Below are 24,635 nucleotides of genomic sequence, written 5' to 3'. Positions count from 1 at the left end.
AAAGAAGAAAAAGCATCATGTCTTTCAATATTAGAAAGCAAAAAAAAAATCATTCAGGTCATTAAAATCTATAGCAACACATGTTTGAAGTGATTAGATTATATTCTGATTTCATGAAAACCAAGTATCAGGAAACATACTCATCAGAATTGCAGCTGAACAATTGAAGTTTGAGCCATGGTTCCTTTTATTGAGCATGCTTTCTTCATTCACTTGGATTTTATAGAAATTAAACAGTGGTATTTTAAGAAAATAGCATTTTTGTAACTTGATGTATTCTAAGCAAATATAAACACTCTAAAAAAGCACATCTGAAGTTAACCTTTTGAAAATTCAAGCCATACTGAGGACATCATAAATGATTCACCAGTGACAGATATGTAGATAATTTTTATGACCTGAAACATGAATTGTTCTTTAGTTCTTGATTCAAGGGACTACTTTTCACTCTATTGAGCCATGAGTTTCAAAAATAAACGTTCTGCTGATAAGGAGATTTACAGGGAACAAAAAAGCCTGAGTCAACTATTTATCTGGGACCAAATTCTGTGAACTAAGCTCAGTTCAAGCAAGAGGTTTTCTAAGCAGTTCATTTATTTTAATATGGTACAAGCATTTTGGAGTTATACTGTAGCTTATGTTCACAGTGCATTGACAAAAGAGGAGGCGAAAGGCCTGGAGGTAACATTGTATGCATTCTTAGAGATAAGAATTGAGCACCTGTTAGAAGCAAAGCTGCATGCCAGATGCTCTGGAGATACACGGGCCTAGTCTGCAAGGAGCTTATCCCTGTTACAGTGAGAATGAAACAAGTGCACAGATCATTATGTTATGAAAAAATATAAGACAGAATATTATACTGTAGGAAGGCTACAAAAGCAAATGATTTTAGAAATTGCAAAGACAGAGAAAGTGCATTGGTTTTCTAGGGCAATGAGAAAGACTTCATGGTATTTGAATAGAACAGTGTTTCTCAAACTTTCTACATGCATAAAAGATGCCTGAGAGCTTGTCAAAATTTAGATTTCTGGACTTTCCCTAGAGATTCTGATTTATGCAGTTGGTCTGCATTCCTAACCAGGAGCCCAGGTGATTGAGATAGAAATGGCCCAAATACTGTGCTTGAAGAACAACCTTAAAAGATAAATAGCATTGAGAAGGCAGTGATGAAAGGAGAAAGGATGCAGATTAAAGGAATGATAGAATAAATAAGGAGATAGTAAGGTTTGCTGTACTATTTGATCTCTGTGGAATCCATTCTCCCATGCCAATTAGCCTATTAAAATAATAATGGTTTCTGATGATCAGGTCTAGAAAATAGAGAGACTTGGAATTCAGCAATAGAGCAGATTTAATATCACTACCCCCAAATTATTCCTGAGTTGCCCAAAGCTGATGGAGTATGTGAAGTACCCATTAAGAAGCCCTTCAGTTGCTAGGTGAACCCATTTAAATAGCTACAGAATTCCTGAAGGGGAGACATCACGGGCAACTCAGAAGGGAGACTAGCAAAGAGAAGAACTTATTCCGAAACAAAATGTGGTACTGTTTTTTGTGGATTTGCTCTGAGTAACTGCTCTGTTTTGCTGATACAAGCCTGGCTCAGTTTATCCCTGTAATCAATGGGTAGGACTTATAAACATGTGCCAGTGATTGTCATGATAGACGTGAGACATCAACTGTGTTTCTCCTTTATCCAACTACAAGTGATTGGGAGATCCCTGTGTCCCATATATTTGTTCATAAGCTCAGATTCACTTATTTACATTTGACTCTACCTTACTCACTTTACCTTACTTCTATTGGAGAAAATGTTGGTTTACAAATTGGGGAGTTCATCAGGTGAAATCTGAAATTAGACCCTGTACATGGAGGGCAAGGAGAGACCAAAGAAAGAAACAGACCACTCCAGAATAAGCAAGGGAACTTATGTAAGAGGCTTGTCTTGGGAGGCAGAAGGACAAGTAGATCTCCCCACCCACATGCCAGAATCTTAAGAGAATATATAGAGGACTTAACTGGGTCCAGTCATGTGTTCAGTCCAAATGGTCTAAACACCACATCACTACTTCAAGGCCGTGTCCTTGGAACAGCTCCTAGTGTGGGAATGATGGGTTGAAAGTACATTCTAGGGCCAGAGGAGGGGTGAGGAGCTTCTAATTGCTCGGGTCCAGGTCACTAGTCAACCAGAGATCACATCCTCTCGATCATCTCTTCCAGTAGGAAAGGATCCTAGCTCTCCTTATCTGTGCTGGTTTATGGCTAAGCAGCAGAGGCAGGGGCTAGACTCAAGGAGAAGTATTTTATGATTATTTTTCCTTAGTCCTCACCCTGGCCTCTGCTAGGTTCCCTTTCCCAGGGCAATCAGTGATCTTGCAAGGAATTCCAAAGCCATAAATGGCATTATTTTCTTGGATAGATTTATGTTTTGTGGTAATAAGGATATCATTACTTATTAAAAACAATACTACCAAATGTTCTCTGTATCAAGATAATCTGAGAAGCTAGTATGCATGCATGCAAAGTGTATGTTCATTGAATATTAAGTGGAACATGTGTTTGTTATCTCAGAATATCCATTAACAGTAGACAAAAATCTCTTTAAAGAAACAATGTAGATTCTTACTTTTTAAAAAATTATACTTCTTGGTTAGTTCAGTTCTTTAACTAAAATTTATTTCTCCCTTGTGCATTTTGCAACCTTTTGGCAGCTTTATTGTTGAAAAGCCATGGTACATTCATAATTGCACTACAGTAACATGAATTTATCTTTGGAAAGTTTCATACTATAAATGAATTTCTGTAATAGATGTGTCATGAAATAGCATCTTATTACCCTCCTCTTCTTTTACTTTCTCCACCAAACAGGTCAAAGTCGATAACAAGTGTCACTCTAAAGCAATATTTTTGAACAAATTAAAGGAATGGAGTGAGTTTTAAAGCTTTAGCTTTGCAATATTTTTAAATGATAAACTCTTTTTTATTCTAGTGATGCGTCTAGATCCCCAAACACTTCTTGTTCTGTGCTGTTGTTGCTCATACTGGAAAACCATTGGTTTCCATACTGGCACTCAAGTCATTCTCAATCAAGAAAATGGGAGTGAGAATTTATTATATTTGAAGTTGCTGTCAAGAAATGGAAAAAGGTATCATCTCTACCCTAGAAGAATTTATAATCTAGTGGGAAGATAAAACATACTGATATAAAACATCAAAGAAGTATGAAATGGACAGTCTAGTCAGTAAGGACAGTCAACACTAAAAAGAGAATCTGTTCAGGAGAGAGGTTTCCAACTAACAAAGAAAAAAGGTACCTGCAAATAAATCAATGTCCAATGTAGATAAAATTTCCAATTGGTTTTATTTCAGTGTGTTTTAAAACACTGAGAGAGAAGCAATCCACCCTACTCCTCTTTGAAAAGCTTTAGCAAGATATTAGAACAAAAGCATTTTTGGGCCATATAGTATGTTGATAGCTGCCATTACAATGTTTCTGAAGTAGGTAAAGTGAAGTTATCTGGAACATAAAAGTGTAAGGTTCTGTTATTATTTTTTTATCTTTTCTAATGAATCTCTGAAGGAGGTAGTGCACAGTCTATAAACCAAGAAGCTCTCCCCAGACAAGTCCACAAAAACACAAACTAACCACTGGATCTGCATAGCTAACCAAGTGAGAAACTGCTGGTGGTTGTCAGATCTGCTGGCACAATAATATCCGGGAAACAAACAGTCTCAGTTCATGATTTAAATAAGGAAAAAGATGGCCTGATACTTATAAATAGATAGAAGATGTTACGATGGATGACAAAATCAGAATCCCAAAATTTTCACATAACAGAATTTAACAAGAACAAAAATATTAATTTCTTGGCTTGGTTCCAATAAAATGCCAGCATTTAACTGAGAGTTAACTTATCAGTTCAAACTTTGGGTCTTTGATTAATTAAGTGCTACATGAAGTCAAGCTGATCTTTATAAGGAAACTGCACACTGAAGTATTACTGTAAGCATAGTACCTAGTGCACGGCAAGTGATATTTTGATTTTTGCAATTTGCCCAATATGTACAAGGTCTGTATTGCAAAATCAGATCTCTCAAGTGATGATAAAGCATCTTTGGTCAAAGGAAATGAAATAGTTGCACACAAAATTCAGACAGAGTATTTTCCATCACTCAAGTTGTTCAAATGACTAGAAACTCAACACACAGGGATCCTTAAAGTAAATTTGTGTCAAAACAAGCAGATGCTCATATTTCACCTCCAACATTAGTGTTCCTCTGTTTTGCTACTAGAAAGTGCAACTTGATTTTTTCTGGTTTCATTTATCCAAAGTTAGGTTTTGGCATTTCCTTTTGCACTCAAAAGAGAACACCCAGTTTCTATGTTCGCAGGTAGCTACGGAATCTTATTTGATGGTGCTAGAAACTCATGTCACTTTCTATGGAATCAAAAGTAATAATACCACACTTCAGTCTGAATCTGTCCTCTAAATCACCAGGTATTTTTCCATATGCAACAAGATGAGAATTTTCAAACTAGCAAATTGAATAAATTAAGTCTAAAAGATTGGAAAATGATTTTCATGTTTAATGTGGGACTATAATTCCATTTTTTTTTGCATGTGAAAATATGCTTGGTTAAAGGTCTCTTCATTTGCTCTTGACTCTCCTCACTCCCCTCCTCCATCCACAATACACACACGCACACACACACACACACAGTTAAAAGATTTGAACTTGTAATTATTATACAAAACATTCTATTAATTTCAGTCAATTATTTTTATTCAAATATCACTGGAAAATATTGAGATGATCCAAGAACCAGAATGCCAGTTGTTTGTGTAATATATGCATGATGTCCTTAAACTGTTTGTATTCCTCTTGCCACCTTTTGCATCTTGGCAATATCTCTATCTGCTGAAGTCCACCTCCTCTTAAATATGGCAAGACTTCTTTCCAATGCCTTTTTTGTGCCAAATTTTGGCTAGTGCCTACCTACTAATGTTGGAATGAAGCCATTCCTATCAAGACTTAGCTTTAGGACTTCTGCATAAATCTTTGCTCATTTAACAGTTCCCTCTTTTACTTTGCCCAGCAGGCAGCTGGAGCTCTCACATAGACCTGAATTTGTCAAACATGTCTCAGTGAAGTCAGTCATTTCAGGGATTCTGATAACTTAATAAGAAGCTACTAATTTGGAAAATTTTAGTCTACAGCAAAATGTCCTTTCTGCATGACAATTGGCCCAATGTTAGCTCAGAAGAAGACAATTATATATAGGGCAAAAGATAGAGAGGGGAAAAAAAACAAAAATGGGATAGAGGAGATTAGGGTGGGGTAGTATTTTTTTTTTTTTTGGTCAGATATGGCTCAAGAGTTCTCCAGTGAAATGATTCACTCATTACCAGCTTGCTAAGATGTTTCAAAGGTGACAATGTTTCTAGTTCCCTTTTTAGTGAAAAAATGAGTTCATTTGTATTCCAAAATCTCCAATTAGCCAGAGATTTTAGGAAAGGAGAGCAAATTTTAACAACCCATGGGAGGCCAAGAACTAAAGGATTGACAATGAGCACAAACACTCAAGAGCACAACCAAGCAGTTTCACTGTGCCAGAGGCCCTGTGGGTCTTGTTTAACAATCCCAAGCACTCGTGTCACTTTCTGTTATGCACAGTGATACAGAAACAGCTCAAAACTTTCACTTATTCTTTTTGCAATGTCAAGTGAAAATACAGTGTCTGTTCCTCAATAAGGCTCAGGGTTCTGCTGACTGATCACACAAGAGAGAAAAGGAAGAGAGAAAAGGGTACAAGAAACTGGCAAAAAAACTAGAAAAAAAGAATATTTCAGATGATAGCAGTTTATAATAATAGTTTATGGTGTGTTTATCTCCCTGATGTAAAAATTGGAACCCATGTGTCAGCTGAGCTCCAATTTCAGGCACTTGTAGAATGAACAGCAGAAAAGAATTGTTCTATACAGCAAAGGTTCAGGCATTTGCTGAAACATCCTGCCTGCCAACAGCTCCCTTCTTTATTGCAAAGCAATATAAAAGTTGAAAAATTGTTATTGCTGATAATAGAGATAAAGATATAGTCATACTCCTTAAGACTACAGAGAAAAGGATGTCAGACAAAGTGGGTGATGGGAGAATGTCAGTGTCAGAACATGGAATACGGGGCATCTATGTGGATGGCTTTTCACTATTAAGCTGATTGAGAACATATTTTATTTCTGTATTTGGTGAAGAATGTCAAACAGTAGTAAGAAATTCTTAGATCTTTAAAAAATACATACTTTTGGTAACATTCTGAAACTTGTACTTAACCTGGTTTAATGCTCAATTTGGTATCTGCCACCCAGAGGTTGTTCTTAACCATGACTGTGTATTGGAAATATCTGGACACTTTAAAAACTGCTGATGCGCCATGCCAGAGACTCTTCTTTAATTGGATTCTGGTGTGGCTCAGGTCTCAGTATATTTTTAAAAACTATCCAAGTGAATCTAATGTAAAGTCAGGGCAGAGAACCCCTAGGCCTGGCCAGTGTGGTCTAGTTGGACTGTCTCCACCAGAAACACCTACAATCCTTATTCAAAATGAAGAGGACCACTACCCACCAAACACCTACTAAGCAGAATCACTAGGGTTGGGGGTCAGGCAGAATTGTTTCTTAATAAGCTCCCTCATGACTCTGAGACGGAATTCCTGCTATCATGCTTATATAACTTAATAATCCCTTTGACAGGTTCTTTAGGTAAAACCAGCACCCATGCTCTACTCCCCAATTCATATTTTGCCATAGCCAGAATAATATGTGATTATTCAACACAATTATCATTAGACAGAGAAATGAATAGACTGTATGTATATATATATATGTGTGTATATATATATATATGAGATATATATGAGATATACATCTATATATCTCCAGTGCATATATATATACACATACATATACATATACATGTCTACACTGGCAATAATAAAAGGAATATTTTTTATTCTGGCTTTGAGGTCTCCCATTTCTTATTTTCATGCTTATGGAGAGGAGAATTTCCTATGGCTCTATAAAGTACTATGAGTAAGGTTCAACTGGGTAACTATGCAGAGTAAAATTCTAACATTCTCTGAACAATTGTGAGAAAAGGAAAAACCCAGAGACATTGAAAAATAGATTTTGAGTACTACTTATGTGCCCTGATTATATATATTTTATAGTCCTGTTCTTATTGAAAACTGTTCTTGAAATTCAAGGATCCTGACAGTCTGTGAAATGCAGAAACCCTACTAAAGAGTGATCTGAAATGCATTTCAGGTGAAATCATTTTTACCAAAATGCAGGTTCTTTAATTTATTCCGAAAGCATATAATTAGAAAGGAGACAGATTGATATTTTTTCTTTTTTACAATATAGCATAAATACATGCTTCTTATTCTGGCTTCAGCACTGTATAGTTTTGAGGAAGTCCATGTCAAAAGTAATTTTTTATTTGTTTTCATGGACCTCTACAGTGTGTATACTTATAATTTCAAAAATGGGTTCTCAGTGATAACAGAAGAATAAAAAAGCAAAAGGTAGTATTTACCTTGTCATTATGTGCACATGTCAGAAAATTAAGACAGTGATGAATTACACATTACTGAACAAAATTTTATTATCAGAGGCAAAATTCAAATTTGTTCTGCTTAAAACACAGAAGATAAATTTTCTCATTTAGAAAAATCCATTTTGTTACTGTTTGTTATAATGGGATAAAAATTTCATGTCAAATACACACTGGTTCCATTTTTACTGAATAATTTTAAAGGCATACCATAGAAAACATTTATCTGCTAAATTAACACAAAGTTATTTTTTTTAGTAAATGCTTTACTAACTTGTATTTACTGAAAGAACAATTACTTTTTTATTCCTAAACTGTAAAATAGTAGAAAGGAAAAAAAGTGCTTCCATTTGGCATATTTTAAATACGTCCTCACTTGAGGAATGGCTTTAGGAAAATAGACTTTGTTGCTGAATGAATTCAAGGTCATTAGAAATAATTTACATAGTATTTTTAAAGATTATCTGATGAATTTCATGGTGGCCAGAAAGCCAATTGCGAAACTCAAAGGCAGAATTTCTCCTCTTGCTTCAAGTAACTGGACAGTCATAAGCTTCAGTCCTAATGTGTTTTAGTTTTATACTCCTACTTTGTTTTCAATGACTATCAAAACATAAAGGGACTAAAATACAGCAGAGAAAAATAGCTAATGTGTTCCTATGTGGCAATGTATGGATAGCATTTAAAAAGATAATATTATACAGCTATTACACAATATTTTAAAAGGTAAACTACATTTGAAGAGAAATCCACTTGAAAAAATGTTTTTGCACTTGAAAATTGGCAGATAATAAACCTATTTTAAATGAAACTGAATAACAAAAAAACTAATAGTAAGTGTTCTTACCCAGTAGGTCATAAGTTATGTGAAGGTGGGAACAGACTAGTGTGCAAGAGCAAGTGTAATATGGTTAACCTAGTAGAATTTAAAAGGATAGTAGCTGAGTGACCACCTTAGAAAATAAATGCACTGTATATTCAAGGCAGATGTTCTGAAATCCACTGTAATACTTCCTATAAAACATTTCACTCATTTACTTACATGACATAATAAAAATGTGTGTGATAAGAAGCAAGCTGACCTGTGCAGAGCTGGGTCAGAGTAGTTATCTTAAACAGTATCTACATGCAACCGGCCAGTGGAAAATGTAACTTCAAATAAATTAAGCATTTGCAGTCCATCTATATAGTTCTAAGTAGAAAGAGAGAAATATTTATCTGACCTCATCGCTAAGAAAAAGGAAAGTTTCAGCTAGACTGATTGGTCTCCTCCACACGCAGGACAAAAATGTAACCTTATCTTTGGTCCACTGGTGAAGAGCTTTGTGATCCTCTCTTTTTACTTATTTTTCATGGCTTGTTGACTGGACAAGCTGTCAATTACCTGTTATAGTTTAAAACCCACTATACAGCACACTAATGTAAAAGGTTTTTTTTTTTCTTTTCATGGACCTCTACGGTGTGTGTATTCAGAATCTTACAGGCCATGTTATGTAAGCTTGCTAAGGAATATGTGGTAAGCCAGAATGCACTAACCAACACTTTTGTCACCTGACCCAGTGGCAATGAGGCGGGAGCTAAGCGTCTATTCAGATGTATAGACACTGGTCCATATGGATAATCATTATGCTTTCAAGCATGTAGGAAGGATAATGACTAATTTGAGCCATAAGGCATGGGTTGGCAGGGCTTTGAATCCCAGTTAATAGCTACCGCCAAGGTATATAAACTCATCCCAACTCAGCCTCAGTCTCTTCATTGCTAAATTGGAACTGAAAGCACTTCACAGTGTTGTAGATGACATCAGTAAAATGCCCGGCATTTGTAGAGACTCAAATTTTTGTTCTTTCCCTATATTCTAACTTATTTAACACTAATACAAAACAAAAAATTTATTCAGATCAAAATGAAGGATTGGTCTTTTTTTTCCCCATAGTGCCCTGGTACGTGAACTGGGAATATCCCAAAGAGAAACATCTTCAATGCACTAACCTAAAAGCACTAAATATTCAAAATAAAATATCTTAGGGTACTACGTATTGAAAATTTGGATAAGATCAGAGTGCCTTTTGTTAAAGGCCATTTGTTAAAAACTTACTTCAAAAATAAAATGCATACAATTACACATAGGCAGTATACTTAAAATTAGACCATATATTTTCACCAACTGCTTATTTTTAATATTTTAAGACACTTAAAACTTCCTTTTCTAAGCAGTGAAATAAAATTAAAATAAAAGCTGCTTGAACATGCTCTTGTTAGATTTCTCTTGCATATAAACCACATTAAACAAAATATTTAACAAAAATCCCTCCTTATCAACTCAAAGCAACTGAACTGAAGGTTACTCTTACATAATTAAAAGTTGGAATTTTAGAATATTTTACAAGAACATTTTTGTACTCAAAGGTTCACATATACATCGTAATTTGAAAAAATATATTATTGCCTAGGATAAGAATTGTTCAACTTGCTTTAAAGAATATATGATTAGTTTAAAATCAACACATTGTGAATATACAAATAGTATGCTAAAACCATTCTAGAAAACTACTTTTCTCTAATACTTCTATATAAGTAGGTTAAACATTCTTCCTGCAACTTAATGACATGATTAAATCTCTCAAACAACTTTCTAAAAGATAAATTATATCCCAATTTATATTCCAATTATAAAGTTTAAATTATGTGGTTTCTAAATGTTACATTTCCTAAATGGTACACATTTCTGCAAAACACAGTTAAGAGCTGTGAAAAAACACAATGAGAATTATCCTGAAGTACCATAAAAGTTCTGAGAACTAGTATAAAACAATAATGCAAAATACTGTCTATAGCTAAGAAGTATTTAGCTTCTCTTCTATAGCATGTAATCATTTTTCATGTTGCTCTCGTGCTGATTGGTTCATATTTCTCTCTGTTGGTATATTTATTGTGCTGTGAATTCCTCTAGGCCTTATTCTCCCCTTCCTCCCTTTCTTCTCATAAAGTGCTTTGTGAGGTAATAGGTGCTCAATAAATATTTGTTTAATTATATTGAATTCTGTCCTATATAATTAGCAGTGTCAAATAATAATAAGTCAGCTGTGATTTCTAATAAAGGGGAAAAACAGGGGTGGAAATCTTCATGTCTCATTATATGAGCTTTTCCTACTCCTTTAATATTGGCATATGTGGTTACCTCTTGGGTGTACTGAGGAAAATAACGATCTATTTTATGTTTCTGACTTCTTGGAAAAAAAGATTCCTTAAAAATTTTAATAGCTCATAGGTTTTAATTAAATATATTGTTGTAAACATTCTTTAGAAATCCCTTTACTGCATTTAATGCAGTACTACAGTTGCACAGAAACTGTTCCTTCATAATTTAGTTCCCATAGATTTATAAACATTTTACTGAATATCATGTCCATTGATTTCGATAGATACCATTTTATCTGCGACATGACCACCTGTTACAACAGAGTGTATCAGATAAATTTGTGTGGAAAATAAAGCAAATCATCAGTATGTTAAGGTCATGTTTAAACAATGTCCACCAAAAGATAAAAAAAAGAAAACTATAATCAATGAGCTATATTTTTGTCCCAATATTTGGCGACTTATGCTGACCAAAGTGAATGCTGATTAACATTTTATCCACTTGACTGATATCATGTGAACTAGAAGTACAGGCTTTAAAAAATAATATAATTATTATAGATATATTTGATCACAGATTTTTTGGGGTTTTTTTTTTGTATTTGGAAAAATCTCCAACTAATGCAAGAGAGGTATTTCAAATATGTCTTCCTATTGTAGTTGTACAAGTTGCCAAAATAACAACTATGTAATTTTAAATAGCTCATGTTTCTACTCAGAGCCTCAGTTTTCTTATCAGACTGTGAGGGCTAATATAATTTATTATGTTTTTGAAAGGAGTCACGTGAAGTAACATGTGTAAAACTTATTAGAAAATGAAATGCAATTATAAATATTTGGTATAATTTTAATAACTTTGTAAGATATTGTAGCTATAATATTTATGAATTGCACTAAAACAAAAATCGCAGTCCTAAGATATAATTATTCTGGAAAAATAATATAAACCAAACTGATTATAGTTTCCAGCCCAAATCCATATTATTGAAACAAGAATAAATCTAGTATTGCAAATAATAGCCTTAGAGGTGGCATTTGTGTATTTAAAAAATCCTCAAAGATTACAAGAAAAGTTTAAGGGAAAATGTAAAAATGGCAAAAAGTTTTTATTTATAAGTTACCTACAGATACTTAATAGTCAGTATGGTAAATAAATTAGTTCTTCCTAATTGAAACCAAGTTTTGCTGTTGTACATTTATTGGCATAGTGAAGTTTTTAGCCTAGATGTTGGACACTTTGAACAATTTGCTATTTCATGCATATATATGATTTCTAAAACAGACCAAGGGAAAAAAGATAAAAACTCTATGTAGAAAATAGAACTTTATAACTACATTTACAGAATATTCCAAGAGATATCATTGATCATTTTATTATTTTGAAAATATTACTATTAAAACAACTAAAAAACATTAAATCCTGATATAATCTTGAACATTGGAAAGGATAAATTATTGAAAAATATGTAAAACAAAAATTCCACCTCAACGCCACTGACCCACTATACTGTTGAACGAGTATTATATGAGGTATTGAACATTGCACATAATATACACTTAGGATTTGACACTGTAGCTAAACCAGTTGTTCAAGGCCACTAAAATACTGGAAGAGGATTAAGGTTATTAACAGTGGGGAGGAAAAAAACTGTAAAAGCCCTTCTAACTCAAATCTGGAAGTAATGATTTCACTCAAAAGAATGTTATAACTACTAAGAATTTTCAGTAATTCACGACATAAAGCAAGACATCTACCTCTAATTTTTTATCTTCACTGTCACATGAATCCAGTGGTGACACAGTACATGTTTTGGACCTGCACAGAAGTATGATATTTATTATTGTTATGTTTCATAATTTATCCCTTAAGGATTTCATATATGTGACATGTACTAACTGAATTTCATCACTTCTGAGAGGTACAATGATTTTTAGGTTTTCTACTAAGCTTTACTATGTCTTACTAGAGCCACATAGCTTATTTAAATTTCATTTGATTTAATCAAATGATGAAAAATTTATGTATGAGTATAGATATTAGTTGCTAAAAAGATAAAATTCAATTTTAGGTGATATTTGTTCTATGGATTAGGAAATTGCTCTTTACTACAAACTTATAATAAATCCATAGTACTGGTTTCTAAAATACCTGGTTGTTTTCCTGGTTCTCAATGACTACTAGAATGTATTTCTTTCAATGATTTGCAAGAAGAGTTGGTGGAGTGGAAAACCTCAGGAAAACAGTAAGTGGTCCACAAACATTTGGCTTATGTACAGTCATTGTATTGGTATTTTATAATGGTAAACATAAAATATGTTCATTTTGGAGCATCTAAGCAATGGTTGGAGAGCTAGCCAACTGGGTGAGAATACCATTTAGAAGCACTTGTGTTACATAACGTACTGCCATGAAAAGGGTTATACAAAATGCCCAGGTAAAACAGAGTAGCCAAAGCCAAAGGAAGAGCTTTGCTCAAGAAAAGTAACTTTTCATCTCAATGGATGGTACAGTCAACATCAAAGGTCATTAAATGCTACTAGACCCACATGAGGTGTGGATGCTGAATGGGGGATAAGACTCACACAGTCACAAAGACCAACACACAGTTTTTAACTCTCTTGATACCCAACATGAGATGGAAAAAATGAACAAGATGGACAATAAATGCTTTCTCAGCATTGATAATTATTAAGTGCACACAACTGTTTTATGCAATATGAAGTTTGGCCAAAATGATGACAGACTCTATATTGAGGATGCTAGGCTACAACTTAGGAAAATTAGAAGAGTTTTTATACATAAATTTTGTTTGAATTCATTTTTATGCAGTAGAATAGACCATTGTTCAGGAAGTAGATGAAAAAAAAATCCATAACAGTTGAGAAACTTAGGAAATTGTCAGGAAGGATAATATTGAGATAAATTATCTCAAGCCTTTTCAAAATCTGCAGAAATTTATAAAAAGAGATAAGTTTTTCTTGATCTGAAGAGTTTCTTTGCGCAAGTACAGTGTACAACATACTATATACATATAGGGCTTCCCTATGTACATAAACATATGCATACACTCTCTATATGCCTTTTTAAACATATACACAGCTTTAACTCAAAGAAAATGAGTTAGCAACACAGTTATCATCACAAGACAATCCAAGTGCTGAAATAAGTGACAGTGATCACTTGAAGGTCTATTTTACCTCTCACATTGCCCAAGACTAAGAATATGCTTCCCCTTTTAAGTTTTTCTTTCACTGCAACACTGATTGTCATAGATAATCTTTGTGCTTTTGCATAATGCCCATCCTAGAGGTAACATATATTCACATACAACACTGGACACTTTAAATAAGCATGCTGGAACACAGGCAGGACCACACAACCATGCACAAAATATTCTGGGTATGTTTTTCCAAACTGACTGCAACAGCATGCACCACTATCATATTTGGTCCTGTACGAATGTACAGCTGCAGCAATCATGGCTAGTTTCACTTGCAAGAGTTTCTTTAGAGAACACGCAGCAGAGAAACAAAACAGAATGAATGAAACAAATAAATAATTCTCCCCAAACCAAAAATTTTAAAAAAAATTTCCTCCCACATGTTAACACTGAAAATCTGGCCATTTTGCACATAGCACAGTTTCCTCATTCCACATAAAGCAGGTCTCACAAAATTCCAAGCTGAATTGTTTATGAGACATGTATCAATGTCTCAGAGCTTTTCCTAACCATTGGAAAAGCTCCTCCTGGTAAAGCATTTTCCAACGCACATTGGCTTCAACAGTTTCCACGGCTCTTGAGAAAGAGGCAGCGGCTACTCCATCATAGCTCTTCATGAAGTTCTTTAGCTGGAAATAATAAATTTTTAAGTGGTAAATATGCATGTCTGAAAATGAACGCACGTCCAACATATATAAGCAAAAATCTACTTGAAATGAAGTGCCCCCGTCCCCAGAGAAAGTATATTTAATATGTGGATCAAGCTTTGTAATGAAATGCAATATGACAGGTCATGTCCATTCGGTGTGATGTAATTTCTTTTGGAACTGAAAGCAAAATAAAATGGACATTTCAGTTTGAGTAACTCCAAACTCAGCTTCTGGTTTCATAAATAAATAGTAAAGCAGACATTTATCTTTTCATAATAGTTAATTTCATAGTAGTTAATAAAAGATTAGTTCTAATTATGAAGTATTATCCAATGTATGAAATAGCCTTACAAACCACATATAAGGATTAAAATTCCCTTTTTATTTGTTGAGAGTTATTCTTCACTGTCTCCAAAATAAGCAGTATGAGAGCTTGACCCTTACCTTTGCTGGCAAGGAATTACCAAAGTCATTGGGTGGTGGGAAAAAGGTAATGATGCTATGAAAACTGGATGATTAGTGACATTACGATCTAAGTAACTAGATGCAGAAAGAATGAAGGAGGACCGTGGACTCATTTGGCCAGAGAATTAACATAATTTATAATTGTTAAATGTTTTGTCATAATTTTAAGGATATTTTCTCTAGAGAGTTTACATACTCTGGAAATGCTCAGGGATTTTATTACAAGATTAACTACTCGTGGTTTTCTTTCTGCATGATATGTCTTAAGGAACTGGCAATCAGCCAGTTGTAATGCTAATAGATAAATGTGAAAAATCAACTTGCAACATAGAAACATTATGTGGTGTAATTAGTGTGGGGTGTGATTCATCACTTGGTGGGCACCACATGGAGAACTTGCCAGCCCAGAAATGCAGTGCAGCCAGATTGGCTCAGGGACAGGAAGATAGGAGGGGAGGGGCATTTAACATGGAATTAATTGTACCTTTCTGAATTAATCGAGAAACTGGTTCATTGGTAGCTTGGCTGGTTTATGACAGTGCTACTTGATATGATGCTACTTAGGACAGAGTACATTACGCTGATATGTTTTCTCAAAACATCAAAGGTCATTAACATATCCTCTCATATTCTCAAAACATATCCTCTACTGGCCTGTAAAGCCTTGTGCCCCACAGCATTAGGGATGGATAACTGTATCTCAGAGCTATGTCCTTTACAAGACTTGAAAATCACTATGCTTTCTAACAAACATGTAAAATCCCAGGGCATAACAAAGATTTATCAGTACTACCTTTTAAACTGATCTGACATTGGAACAAATTTGTATACACTAAGAGGAAGAAGAGAAAGGATTGGAATTTACTGAATATTTTTAATATCCCAGGCACTGGGTCACACACATATACCTGGAATATGCACACACATATAAAAAGGCAGTCTAATGGTAGCATTTGAATCATATGTTTAAACCTTAGCTGATAAATCCAGTAATTCATTTGCATTTATATGTTTATGTTCAGACTCATTCATCTGTATTCCTAAAGCAACAAATAATGCATTTTGATATGTTTTGAATTTTGTGTTTCAATTCATTACAAAAATGTGTATATTTGTACATATATGCTATAGTGGCATTATTTACATAACATATGTCAACCAGGAAAAAAATTACATCTGCTCCCAAAATAGGTTCCTCATTATTCTATTTTCCTGGACAGTCACTGAACATGCCAGATAGGAAAAATGACCCTTTGGCAATTTTGACTCTGTGGAGCATGCTCTTAGCCTCTTGAGACAGCAAGCAAGCCTGAATACATGAAGTAAAGCTCTTACATCGTCTTCAAAGGCAGACTATGGGCTTGCATATGAATGTTGTATTGACACAAAGATAGTAGGTCACATTATCCTGCAAGAAAACTCTCATGAGAAAATGTAAGTGGTGGGTCTCTAAGGATTCATTTCTTAAATCACTATTTAAATGCACTAAATACTTCCCTTGTGAGCTCAGAGAGCCTGAGGTGACTCATGAATCTTAGGAGCAGCTTATTCATCAGAACACACCTGGCCCACTTTCCATAGCTGGCATCAATGGATCTTACGCCTGTACTCTGACGCAGCTCTTCTGGCAAACATGCAGTCAGAGCAGCCATCAAACTGGTCCTCAGATATGATCACATACCCCTGCCTGACTTCAGAAGACATGGCTAGATGGAAAGCATTTGGCATTCCAGTTTTCTTATTTCTGCAGCCCTTTGGTAGATTTTCTGCTGTTGCTTGTTTTTATTATTGCATTTTCTAAATATTTATGCCATCTTATGCTTTTATTTGAAAATGTTGCAAGTTTAGACATTTTTATAAATAACATTTAGTAAGATGTCAGAGTTGTTTGTGCTCCCTGTTCTTCTTAGCATAAAATTTCTAGACATGTTAATTTCTCTATTAAAAAAACATTTGAGCATTAAAAAACCTCTTATTTTAGGATACCCTAGACCCTAACCACCACATAATAAATTATTGGTAAATTACAAAACATAATATACTCTTAGTAGCTATATAAATGAATTGAATTAGCTATTACCCTATTATGAGGTTTATATTTTCAGCATTAAAACTGTAAATGGGATGTTTGTAGTATACAGGATCTATGTTCTGTAACAGTGCTTTATATTAGATTCAAGAGACAGAAAAACGAGTACTGGAGATGAGTGCTTAATAGACATTCGTATGAAGTAATGGCAAGGGCCTCTGAGGTTCCGTAGGACTGTACTTCCATTAGTTTAAAATTAAGGAAATGGTGCACTGTGTCATGCAGAAATACTGTTCAAATTGCTAGAGCCAGGTAATAAGAAGGACATTTCCATTTTCAGGTACTAGGCTACAGTTTTGGGGAAGGGACCATGGACCAAAATAAGTTTCTCTATTGAATGCCCCTAAAGCTGATGAGCATTGTTAAAATCTCAAATAAGTTTTCAGAATTCATAAAAATGCTGATTTCCTTTTGATCTATAAACTCCTGAACATAAGAATATGCCCTACCCAAAGGGAGCACATTGGGCTTTCTGCTTCCAGGGCTCATTGGTTACTGGAGAACAAGACTGGAAACTCCTCAGCCTCTTTGTATTTATAGAAGGCGGTTATCAGCAATACAAATTAAACCCCCATCCTGCCCAATAATAGTAGCTTTCAATCCTACAGATGATGACTAGATAATGAAAGTATGGAAAAGCCTCAGGCAGCAGTTGTCAAACTAGAAATTCAGAGCAAGCAGCTGTGCGGTGAAGGGATTCATCACTCACGCCATGGAGAGCCTGTATGGGAAGTTAGCTACTTTGTGGGTAATGGAATAAAAGCCCCTGTGTAGTTTCAGTTTTGAAATTGCACCTCTCCTTATAGGGGTCTCTTGGAATATATCAAATGGCAGTTAAACCAAGTGTAAAAAATTAAATATGTACGTGAAGTATGTAAAACAAAATGGTCAGCATATGATTACGTCAATTAAATGTTCTTTTAAAAGATGTTTTTGCATGGCCTTAGTATTAAACGAAACAAGGAAAATATGAAAGACAGAGGGGGTAGAAGATGAGAGAGAGGGAACGGGAGAGAGGCAGGAGAAAGAAGGGAGCAAAAAGGAGGGGCGCGAAGGCGGGGGAGGAGTGGGGGAAGGGAAAGGAGGGCAGAGTCCTTTCACTTCGGTATTCACTTCAGTGGCTGCCCAGATTGTGACTAAATGCGTCTTCCATTCCCGAAGTATTGAATGTAAAATCAAGGAATTAAAAATACTTCATTTAAAGACAGAGAAAATTGGAGGCAATCATTGTTTTTTCTTTCTGCCTCATATGGATACGAAGGAAGTCCTTCTCATTTAGCTGCCTTTATTAAAAAATATAGTAAAACATGCGCTGGAGCTTTCAAAACCAAATCCTTCAAGGATAGGAACACATAGCAGGGATAAAAATTGAATTTCAAATCATCACAATCAGAAACTTAGCTTAGCACAGCTTAGCCCATGGAGTGAAAGAATCCAAGGTAGTGTGTGGGGGATGATCCTACAAAACTGGGATATTCAGGGTGGTGCTGGGGCTAATGTTTCCGGGGGATTGCTGCTCCCTATGATTAGATTCTGCCAGTGAAAACAGAGGAAACCAGGATTCTCAACGCCAAGTCTCAGCTTTGTTTCACAGTGGAGGCAAGGAGCCCAGAGCAAAGGTCCGGATGCTTGAAGCCCAACTCATTTTAATCAATGAAAAGTGTCTGTATTTTGCTCCTTCCTCCTACCTACTTACCCCTTCCCATCCCCCACCCTTCTCTATTAGAGTCAAGAGTTAATGGTCAAAAAACTACCTGGTTTAAATTTCCAGAGAAATAAACCTGAGAAAAATGGGAATGTTACCTACTTCACAAACCAGACACTAGTCCTTAAAAAGTTAAGTCTATTTTCACTAATGAACTTAATTTGTGTTTGTATTAAGAAGAATTTTAAACAAACTCGTAATATATATTGCCCTGCCACACATATGCCCTGCCACACATATGAATTCACTCCATTTAACAGACTAGATAGCACAAAGCATTACCACCTCAAGTTACCCATTCTCTGTACAGGCCTGACCACCAAGCAGTGAGACTCGAGTTCTGTGACTCAGCACAAACCTTGTTCCTGTGTGTTCAAACATTGAGTCATTATGACAGGAAAGTTTTGTACTTGGGGGTCCTTAAACTTGGCTCACAGAGCTAGCTGAGGAGCAGCTGATGGGATCAAATATTTCCAGAGTGGATTTGGAGGCTCCCAGTTTGAGAAACATTGTATTCAAACTTCTCATGGGCATTTAATATTTAATATGTTAGAAATGTCTTTGCAAATAATGGAGTAAAGTCTTTAGCATGGGTATGTGCATGTGTATATTTTGAAAGAGTGGGTATGAACCTGTTGGGAAAAAAATGGTTGAAATAAATGTGCAATTTCATATACTTAGAAAAGAGAAGCATTACAACTCAGAATATTTACCTCTTTGAGTTCACCTTCAGTATTAAGAAATTCTGTAACTCCACTGATAAGTTTGGAATTCATAAATAATGCTTCTCCATACCTCAAAAGATAAAAAAAAAGTCTTAATGTTAATATAGGCAGTAATTTAAAAAATATTGCTCTACACAGGTTTTAGTTTTACAATGCTTCTCAAGGGTTCCATTTGACCACTGTATCTTGTTGCCATTATGATCTCTGAGCATTCAAGGTCATTTCTCCAGGGAGTCTGAGAGGGGCAAATAGCAGTGGCCGCCGGACACCATCAGATGCCACCTGACTGGTTCACAGTGTTTCAAAGAGGTCTAAGTTGTAACAAATTAAAAACAAACAAACAGAAAAGGAGCATTTTAAAGTTAGATTTTAGGAACTACTATTACATTTCAAAGGCTTGAGGAGGAAATATTTTATATCTTTTAACTTAAAAGCAACCTAGTTCACACTAAGGGAAAAGGATCCCAACAAAGGAAACAGAAAAGGAAGACACACTTGGGCATTGCCATTATGTTACCCAGATGGGATCCTTTGGTCTGATCAGCCATAACTGATAGTGGCATTCCTCTTTTTCATGCTTAGAAACTGAGTCAAGTTTCTCAAAAGGTTCCCCAAAGTGTGAGCATTCTTTTTCATGTGGGCATTAAAACATCAAGTTCATTTGGATTGCATAATCCTTGTACCACAAGCATGAATTACTTGACTCATGACCCAAGACAAGGAACAATTTGGGTCAGTGAGTTGGAAAGCTTTCTCATTTTGTTGATTTGTCTCTACTGTGCTAAGCATACCTATCATGGGTTATCCTATTCTCAGAACGATGAAAAGTACACCCAAAATAAGATTGAGTTTTTAGAAGCAAAGGTCCAACAACTGTTACAAGACGTTTTCTTATGCTGCCCAACCTTGAGGGACCTCAAGTAATTTAGCTTTTGGAGCCTCAGTTTCTTCATCTGTAAAATGAGGCAGCTAAAATGATGACCATCATGAATTATAACATTGAACTACTTCATGGAAAAAATTAAGTAAATAAAATGTAATTAATAGACATTCAATAAAGAGATAAGTAATCATTAGTATTAAGGATGTGGTTACAGAAATTGCCTACTGTCCAGGAGTGAAAATAATTATTTTTCTAAGAGCATTTTGCTTATATACTTGGCTTACAGTTGTGAAAAGATGAATAAGACACACTTCTTTCCTTGAAGGCATCATACAATCTAGTACTGTAAACAGATAACTTCCATTTGTTGTGGTAATAATAACATTATACAGTGTTCAAATAGTGCCTCGTAAGCTGTGGGGACTTGGGAAAGGCTTCTGAACTGATGGCATTATAGATTAGAGGGTAATTGGAACATCAAGGAAGAAAGTTATTTTAGGCAGAGAACCAACATAAACAAAGGCAGGGAACAACGTGGTGTGTGCAGACCACTATGAACTAATGTTAAGAGTATATAAATTGTGAAGTGGGAGAGAGCAGAATAGAGGCAACGGGTTAGTCAGAGAACTTATTAGGGGCTTATATTTTCACTGCGGCACAGTAGAGTGAAGGTTTTACAGCAGAGAAATGTTACATTTGCTTTTCAGAGAGATTCTTGGGCAAAGGAAGGAGGTGTGTGTGTATGTGTGTGTGTGTGTGTGTGTGTGTGTGTGTGTGTGTGTGTGTGTAATTATAAAGGCAGGGAGACAGAAGGCTGTATTGGCAAGAGATGAGACTAGGGCAATGGCCACAGGTAAGAAAGGAAGAATTCAATAAACATTAAGGAACTGTTGAAATGACACTACCTAAGCCTAATTGTTACATTTGGCAAAGGAAAGGGAAACCATATGTAGATTTCCAGTGTCTGGCTTGAGCACTTGGGGAATGGCTTTGTTACTTAACTGAGAAAAGGAAGACAAAAGGAAAATAATGAGCTTAGCTTCGCAACTACACCCCGCAGTAGAGGATCTCCACAGGTACCTATCACAGTGTAAAGCTTAGGTGAAATGTTCGACTCAGGGATATAGATTTTGGAATGATTGAAACCACAAGAGTAGATGGCAACTAAAAATAGATCTTCAGAGCAAGGAGGAGAACCTAGGACAGCATCCCCATGAACTCCAATGTCCAAGGACTGACAAAGGAGTAGGAACAGTTGAAGACGACAATCCTATTGGTCAAGATAAACATTGCCATATCTGTAGATAGGCTGAAACCTTAACCTTTCTACCTCTTGATTAAAGATCATGGACACTCAGTGAGATAAAAATAGATAAATCAGGAGTCAAACATTTTTTTGTAGGGGCTAAAATTATATATGCATTCCACTAAACTCCGATCTACAAAATCACTCCCTAAAGAAACTCTGTGTATTGAAAGATATTTGATACTCTTTGAAGTGAAATGCTTATTTAAATTAATTTCACCATGTATCTGACTATTCACTATATAATGTGAATGACAGCAAAGCAAATTATAATCTTCCAATCATTCCAGTTTCTGAGCTGAAAATACAAAGAACCCAATATGCTTTCTAAGAACATCAGTGCTCTTAGACAATGAAATATCTGTAGATGAAAATGTGTTTTAATATGCTGCATCCATTCAAATTGAACTCCTTTGTATAAGGGCAACCAATAATGGTGTACTTTAAAAAAAAAAGTTTATAAGTTTAAGAGCTGGAACAGTAGAACTGCTCACTGGGGACACTGAAGTTTGAGAACATGCAGCATCTACATGATCTATAATAAATTTAATTTTAAAATACCATAGAGATTATCAGAGCAATAAATTAGCATTTATTATAATGTATTTAAATACATAATGAGATATTTTCTAAAACTGAGGCTGAAGGATTCTCACCATGAAACAAGATGTCTCAGGAATGCTTCTATAGCAAAAAGAATTATACAATGATTCAAATGTTCTTTCTCTATATCATGGTTTAATGATATTTACATTTAAAGGAAATTTAAAACAATTCTACAGAAGTAATCAAAGTTTTCTTGTCATAAAATCCTATATCTGATTCTTGATCTTTTTTTTTTCTATAACACATTCATGATAACAGGAGTTTTATGATACAATTTCTTCAACCTTGGACAGTTTGATAGCTTTTCCATGAAAGTAGCACTTCTAAGTTCTTTCACTACCCACATTTCCACATATATTATGGTTATCAATCATTAATATACAAATAATGATATAGAATTGCTAAAATAATTCTGAGTTTCACAGGTGTGGCAACACCCATCTTGACTATTCTTAAATCTATTACCTGGACCTTGGTTCTAACATATAAGGGCCCAACTTTACTCAGTCAGGTATAAATGATTGAAATTCTTATTTCTAATTTCTACCTGGTATTTAATATCTTCCATTTATCTCTGAAAAATTTCCAGGCAAGGTCTCGGCCATGTGGATTTCGAGCTACATGGATTATCACATCAATTGCATCTTGATCCAGCACCACCTCAGAATTCAGCGACAGATTCAGAAGCCTTTAAGGAGAGAATGGAGGGGAAATGTTTAGTCCAATAACTTAAACATTTCTGTAAAAGTACAAAAAGTACATGATTTTTCATATTCTTCAAAAGAATGGCTCAATGAAGACTTTACAAATAGAAAATTTTCTGTGTATAAAAAGGGGAAGGCCAAACTCATAGCATTTTAATTAATATGTTAATTAAATTCTGAAAAACTTGTGGGTGGAGAAATCACAATTCTGGTTTGAGGATGCAAATTCACTTTTAAAATTCTTTAGAGTAAAATTCTAATTCTTTAGAGTAAATTCTTTTTAGAAGGAAATATTGTCTTATATATATATATATATATATATATATACACATATATACAATATATAAAATAATTAGTTAAAAACAAAGGTATATCTTTCAAGTCAACTAGCTTTAGCCATGTTAACATGGCAGTTTTCCTTAGCAGTAAGAAGATATATTCTAGAGTAATTAGCACACATTCAAGAAAATAAAAACAACTTCCGCACACTTTGAGGCACACAGAGAAACTCATTACTAATAAATTCAGAAAATTAACTGACCCACCTATTTAACAAATTCCTGTCATCACTGCAAGTTAAGGCTTCCAACAATATCTTCTTCTCAGAAACTGCTGTGGTGGAGTGGAATTTCATCCATATGAATTCCCAGACATCTTCGTCTAACAGTGAAACTCCTGTACAATAGACGATGTCTCTGACATTCAGTGGTATTCTAAAGAAGCAACAATAGTCATTTTCTGTTAATTAAAAGCTTCATAGTATTGAAATAAAGACATATGTTGCTTTACTACAGTCAAGTGTTCAAAAATATTTTGTTAATTAGATTTTACCTGAAAGGGAGTAATACTATATAGTAACAATATTCAAAAATATTGGTGACTGAATTAATAAAATAATGTTTTTTATTTGCAGGTAGTTGTGAATGAAAATTTTGTTTCTATTCTTGAAATTATATGTGAACAAAAATCTGAACATAAAAGCTTATGAAAAAGGTAAAAACATAGTGCTTTCCATTTCTACCAGTATTAGTGTACTTATCAACCCAAGACTGCTCTTAGAAGTGGTACTCCCAAGAATGACGAGAAAGCGCTGGTTGAAAGGACTAATTGGATAAGACAGAAACATATTCTCCTAAATTCTTAGACATTTTTTTCTAAAATTATTTTTCTCAGCTCTCCAAATTTTGGAACCTGAAGAATTGTTAATACAAATAATAGATAAAATATAAGTAGTACATTTCAAGTAACTAGAAAGTTCTTTCTCTATATGTTTATAATCTATATGTTTATAAAAGTGATTATAAAAAATAGACTAAATTTTGACTTTGACTCCAACATAATGTTACAGTGGGAAGCTGCTAGGGGATTTCACTAGTCCTGGCTATATATAAGCTATAACCTATCATGTGTACTTTGCTATAGCAATCTTTTACTAAGTATTTGTTCTTTTAAAATTCAGTATATTCCCCACATTTTAAAAACACAATTCTTTGAGAGAACATTCCAAGATTAAAAAAGGTAAAATGCAC

General features: G+C 34.7%; 1 protein-coding gene across 1 annotated transcript in view; it reads right to left on the bottom strand.

Moving 5' to 3' along the window:
* Positions 1 to 9,871: 9,871 nt before the first annotated feature.
* TRHDE (thyrotropin releasing hormone degrading enzyme) overlaps positions 9,872 to 24,635 on the bottom strand; it is a 395,556-nt gene continuing 380,792 nt past the window's right edge. Inside the window, exons 16-19 of the mRNA XM_036930808.2 lie at positions 23,652 to 23,819; positions 22,950 to 23,090; positions 19,596 to 19,677; positions 9,872 to 14,602 (exon numbers count right to left, since the gene is read on the bottom strand). Of these exons, the coding sequence (XP_036786703.1) occupies positions 14,459 to 14,602; positions 19,596 to 19,677; positions 22,950 to 23,090; positions 23,652 to 23,819 (535 nt within the window). The 3' untranslated portion in view covers positions 9,872 to 14,458. The remainder of the gene's footprint in view (positions 14,603 to 19,595; positions 19,678 to 22,949; positions 23,091 to 23,651; positions 23,820 to 24,635) is intronic.

Source organism: Manis pentadactyla, chromosome 10 (assembly GCF_030020395.1).
Source record: "Manis pentadactyla isolate mManPen7 chromosome 10, mManPen7.hap1, whole genome shotgun sequence".
NCBI lineage: Eukaryota > Metazoa > Chordata > Mammalia > Pholidota > Manidae > Manis > Manis pentadactyla.
Note: the sequence above shows the minus strand (reverse complement) of the source record. Positions and strands in the feature narration are given on the sequence as shown.